General features: G+C 47.0%; 1 protein-coding gene across 6 annotated transcripts in view; it reads left to right on the top strand.

The window, feature by feature from the left end:
* Window positions 1-562: 562 nt before the first annotated feature.
* The window catches only part of LHFPL3 (LHFPL tetraspan subfamily member 3), a 401,928-nt gene continuing 396,490 nt past the window's right edge, over window positions 563-6,000 (top strand). For 4 of the 6 annotated variants that reach the window (XR_012156833.1, XM_073328517.1, XM_073328518.1 and 1 more), the window contains exon 1: window positions 563-1,304. Coding sequence is in view for 5 of the 6 variants with exons in the window: in XM_073328517.1 (XP_073184618.1) it covers window positions 857-1,304 (448 nt within the window). In the remaining variant the exon portion in view is untranslated. The remainder of the gene's footprint in view (window positions 1,305-6,000) is intronic. The other 2 variants (XM_073328515.1, XM_073328519.1) reach the window with 2 other exon arrangements.

Genomic DNA, 6,000 nt, shown 5'->3' with positions numbered 1-6,000 from the left:
CTTGTGCTGTAGACAGCTACTGGATTGTGGGGGACAAAGGACAGTCAGTGCTGTTCGCAGTGTTGTAGCCCTGTTGGTCCCAGGATTTGGGAGTGATAAGGTGGGTGAGGTGATATCTTTCATTGGCCCAACTCCTGTTGGTGAGAGAGTCCATGTGCCAGCATGAGTGAGGGAAGCTAGGCAGGTGCCTGAGGCTCTTCCAGCGGTGGCTATGCCAGCCCCCAGAGATGCCCGCGAGAGGCCAGTGGTCTTTACAACACCAGTGACAAGCTTCTAAGCCTGAAGGGGTAGAAACCTCAGCTGAAAACCCAGGAAGCCCACACTGCGGCTGAGTTAGGGGAGCCTGGAGGCTTTGCCCCCCCCCCATGGACCCCGCGCGTGCCGGGTGGCCCTGCCTGCAGATACTCCCGCTCCCAACTTCTGCGAGCCCCCGGGCCGCAGCCGTTCTGTTCGCGGCCTCACGGCGGCCGGGTCCCAGGCCCCACCCCTTTGCGCGGGGGCAGAGCGCGGCTGCCCCCTGCCCCCCACGGCAGCTGCCCACCTGAGCGCGCGCCTCCCCCTCAGGCCTGGCAGCGGCGGGACGCGGTTGCGCAGCAGCCGCCGCCGCCGCCGCCGGCGAAGCAGCAGCAGCAGCAGCAGCAGCGCGCCTGGCCGCGCCGGGGGCTTTGCACTCGCCGCCGCAGCGCCGGCGACGGCAGCAGGGCGGGCTCTCGCCCGGGCCAGCGCCTGCCGGCTGGGGATGCTCGCCCCCTAGGCGGCGGCGGGGGATGCCGCGAAGCGTGTGACGCTGGGCGGAGGGTCTGGCTGTCGCAGCGCCGGGGCGGGCAGTGCACCGCGCGGGGCTCTCTCGGGGAGGATGCCCGGAGCGGCGGCGGCGGCGGCAGCCTCGGCAGCGGCGGGGATGCTGCCGGCTCAGGAGGCGGCCAAGCTCTACCACACCAACTACGTGCGGAACTCGCGGGCCATCGGGGTGCTCTGGGCCATCTTCACCATCTGCTTTGCCATCGTCAACGTGGTGTGCTTCATCCAGCCCTACTGGATCGGCGACGGCGTGGACACCCCGCAGGCGGGCTACTTCGGGCTCTTCCACTACTGCATCGGCAACGGCTTCTCCCGGGAGCTCACCTGCCGGGGCAGCTTCACGGACTTCTCCAGCCTGCCCGCGCGAGCCTTCAAAGCCGCCTCCTTCTTCATCGGGCTCTCCATGACGCTCATCATCGCCTGCATCGTCTGCTTCACCCTCTTCTTCTTCTGCAACACGGCCACCGTCTACAAGATCTGCGCCTGGATGCAGCTCACCTCGGGTGAGTCAGGGGCTCAGCCAGCACTGCGGGCGCGGGGAAGAAACTTATGCCTGCTGCGGGCACCCGGCTCTCACGGGTTAATGGTGCGGGGGGGTGGGGGTTGTCATGCAGCTCCCATTCACCAGCATCTGCCGCCAAGGGTTAATCAACAGTCTCCTAGCAGGGGGGTGGGGGTTGGAGAAACATACATGCACTGGCAATCGTTTAGACTGGGTTACTATCCTGCATGCAGTGAAGGGCCAGGGAAAACGCAAATCCCTGACGAAGATGAACACTGATTGTCCAGGGGTAATATCCTCCCCGCAGAGAGGGGAGGTGAGTGGGTATGTGTAGGGGTGTCAAGTCAAAACTTCCGTGCAGTAACTGTGCCCGGAGTTAAAGTCACTCCGTGGAAGGAGAGAAGTAGGGAGATCATGCCAATACATGAAAAAGCTTAACTGCATTAACAATTTAGATTACCTATCTGTATCCGACCTTGTCTACACTGTGATTGCCTGTAATGTACTGAAGCGTATGCTAGAGTAACATATGACCGCTGTCTCTTCCCCTCGCATCCTCATAAAAACAGATGTGTGCCTTAGAAAGCCGCCCCAGTGAGCAGAAATTGTTAAATAAAACAGAGAGGAAACTAGAAACTAAACCATGTACCTCCAAGCCAGAACATCCATTTGGACAGGGCTGGCATATTAAGCAGTGTAGTGAAACCACCAGCAAAAATCTGTCCTCTAGTAGACCAAAGGTCATAACAAAATGGTAGGGGAAACCTGGGGATGCTATAAAGAGGCCACATAGAACACAAAAGATTGACTGCTGGAGGTTATTTGCAGTAGTATTGTAACCTGTTGAAGGTTAGACCTTAGTGCGAATTTCCATGTAGTTACCAGGAAACCTTCCTCCTTTCAGTGACATCACAGGATGAAGTCTTGTTATTCTTGCCAGGCTGGAGGACAGCTGAGGTCGTTGGATTCTGTGTGTGTGTGTGTTTAACAAGATTTATTTCCTTCCCCGCCCCCCCATCCCCATCCCCATGGCAAAAAGATAGAAATCCCATTGTAGATATTATTTTCAATGTAAAGGTATGCAAACTTCATCTGAAATTCCTCATCACAGGCATGTAGTGCCTTCCTCAGGAAAGTGCACGGGGAAGAAGGAGAAACACGGAGAGAGAAACCCTGAGCATCCCTAGTATTCCCTCCCTCGGTTTCTAAACAAGCTATAGTTTGGGTTAGGAGAGAGGAGCAGGATGGGGAAGGGTATAACAAAGCTTTGAAGAGCCTGTGGAAAATCTTAGGTTTTGGCAGCAGGAAGTAGAGGAGAGAGGAATGAGATCCAGAGTTAAGAAGGAAATAAAAGCAATTTTCACAAGAAAAAAAAATCTGTAACAATTTTGCAAATTGGATACAATTAACTTAGGCTTGAATAGAGACTGGGAGTGGCTAAGTCATTATGCAAGGGAACCTATTTCCCCTTGTTTTTTCTAACCCCCCCTCCCCCAAGACGTTCTTGTTAAACCCTGGATTTGTGCTGGAAATGGCCCAACTTGATTATCATACACATTGTAAGGAGAGTGATCACTTTAGATAAGCTATTGCCAGCAGGAGAGTGGGGTGGGGGGAGGTATTTTTTCATGCTTTGTGTGTATAAAAGATCTTCTACACTTTCCACAGTATGCATCCGATGAAGTGAGCTGTAGCTCACGAAAGCTTATGCTCAAATAAATTGATTAGTCTCTAAGGTGCCACAAGTCCTCCTTTTCTTTTTGGGGAGGACCTGAGCATGATGTCTAAGCACAAATCTCACCTGCCCTCCTGCGGAAACCACTGAAGTTGAGATTTTTGCTTTGCAGAAATAAGCTGTTTGGAAGCACAGGGAAATGTCTCCAAAATTGGTATTACAGTTACTTCTCCAGTCTCCTTAGTACAGCTAAATTCATTTAATTTTCACAGCTCTGATTCTTCCAAGTTGTTTGTTCACTATTATTTAATTTGTCATTTACAGTTACTGCGTGGTAGGAATTTCTTGTCTGTTCAGAATGGGTTTTCAAGTTCTTCATGTTTCTTATGTACTATTTGTTTATATATTCTAGGTATACTTGCTGGTTGTTTTGTTTATAGTGTTTAAGTTTCTGCACAGAACAATGGCTTCCTTTATCACTTTGGGACTGATCCTGAAGTCAGTTAAAGTCGATGATAGCTTTGCCACTGACTTCAATGAGAATAGGAATTGGCCTATTATATTTGCACTGGGAATCTTGTGTGATATTAGCCACTTCTTTTTCTCTCCCATAAAATACCTTCAAATATGCTGTTAGTTTTATGGATCCTCCTTGACGCAGGGAGGTGCAAGCTGCATTTCTTTGCACCACTAAGGTCCCCGGTGCTCTACTGGGGATTTGCTGTCTACCAAGACAGGTGGAGCTTTGACTTGTGGCCAGGGCTCCACAGAAACCTACCTGGTAGATGGTGCTGTGAATATGCACTGAACTGGTGAATCCCCAACCTGCTTTGGTCATGCACCTTACACGGCAAGTGCAGTTAACTTTCCAGATCACTGGTATAATTTCCAACACCAGAGACCAGAGGGCCCGATTTACACAAACAGAAGCCACTGTAAGCCAGGAATGATTTTTGGCTCTGTGACTTTATTCCTGTGCAGTTGAGAAAAAATGCTTAGAAATCACAGCACAAATTTGTCTGTTTGAAAAAAGAGTTGGTTGGATTCGAACCAAGCTGCACACACACAAGGATTGCACTGATGACTTGTGTTTCATTTTTCAAGCAAATCTGAAGTGCAAGATTTTCAAAGCTCCAAAGTTGGCCTAACCACTCCCATGGAAGTCAACAATGGGAGTTTAACCATCATCTTCAATGGGAGCATAATTTAGCCAGTGCTGAGTTCAATTGAAAATCATATCTGATCTTTTTCATTCCAAAATGAAAATCCCATGGAAATGAACTTATAATTATAACGCTGGTTGGTTGTCTTTCATTGTCAGCTCTTTGTGAAAGCCTTTGGGGGAGAAGGACTAGAAAGATACAGGATACCGAAAGGGTCGGACACTGCTGCTTTGCTAAATATTATATCTTAATTTCGCTATTATCTGATCATTCAATTTAAAATCAGGCTTCAAAAATCTGCCTCAAAGATAAAGAAATGTGACTGAAAATCCACAATTGTAGATCCTTGCAGGTTGCATGCTTTTAAGATTTTATAGCAGAAGGCGGCATGTAATTGCTGTGGAATAGTGAAAAGAAAAGGAGTACTTGTGGCACCTTAGAGACTAACCAATTTATTTGAGCATAAGCTTTCGTGAGCTACAGCTCACTTCATCGGATGCATACTGCGGAAACTGCAGAAGACATTATATACACAGAGACCATGAAACAATACCTCCTCCCACCCCACTTACAGCAGGTAAGTGGGGTGGGAGGAGGTATTGTTTCATGGTCTCTGTGTATATAATGTCTTCTGCAGTTTCCGCAGTATGCATCCGATGAAGTGAGCTGTAGCTCACGAAAGCTTATGCTCAAATAAATTGGTTAGTCTCTAAGGTGCCACAAGTACTCCTTTTCTTTTTGCAAATACAGACTAACACGGCTGTTACTCTGAAACCTGTGGAACAGTGGTATAACTAGAAAAGAAAATCAGCATTACTCCGTTTCAGTTCTGCACTTCCACAAGTTCTGTCACTTTCTGTTTTTGTTGTTGTTTCATTATTTTAAGAGTGTAGGTCATTCAGCATAATAAGTATACAATGTGGTTCTCATAAATAAATGTTATAATAATAAATAAAATGTTAGCTAAATAGACATATGTCTATTTAGTTCAAGAACCAAGCACCTTTGAAGTAGTAAAATATGCATATTTCTACTGAAGTGTGTTGCATATTTTATTTTGATACATCCTAAAATAGAAGAACACAATGTAGTGCTTTTATTAAATTTGGCAATAGTAGAGGTGTTGCATTTACATATGAAGGATCAAACACGAAGGTTGATGTCTTTTGATGATGCCACATTCAGTTCTCATTCAGCCTAGGGGATTTCACTTGAGTTAGGGTGGCAGGAATGGGCTAGGATTTTGGTATTAAAAAACCTTCAGGACATAGTTTGTAATAACTCATGTAGGAGAGACTTACAGATGATATGGCCCTTATTTGGAAACAGAATTTTTATTTGAATAAAAGGTAAGTGATATCTGAAATACATACACTTTAATCTCTCTTTCTGGGTATGTAATGCTTGATTAGCCAGAAGAATGTGAGAAAAATTACACTTCAGGCTCTCAATTGTGTAGCTGTAGAAAGCATATATTAAATTCCGTAATGATTTTTGTCATGTTCACACTCTTTTTGTCATTACACGTGTACGGATATCAATAGGCAATTTCATATACTGAGAGCCAACTATAAGGGCCCAATTTTCAGTCCATGACGTCCACTCTTGCACCTGCAAAACTGTATATTCAAATATTTATACATGCACTTTGAACAATTTGAACACCTGCATGCACACAAATGTTGGACTCTACACCAATTTTCTGTGTTAGAATCTGTATAGACCTAGACCAGAAGCAGGCACAGGTATGTGCATGTACAACTTTTCCCCTTCACATGTGGAAACTGGTTATTTTGCTCCTTATTATTTATCAAGCATCCAAAGCGTTCTAGGTACCTCACAGATCAAGTCATGTCTCA

This window comes from Lepidochelys kempii, chromosome 1, assembly GCF_965140265.1.
Source record: "Lepidochelys kempii isolate rLepKem1 chromosome 1, rLepKem1.hap2, whole genome shotgun sequence".
NCBI classification, from domain to species: Eukaryota; Metazoa; Chordata; order Testudines; family Cheloniidae; genus Lepidochelys; species Lepidochelys kempii.
This window is presented reverse-complemented; position numbering and strand designations above follow the sequence as displayed.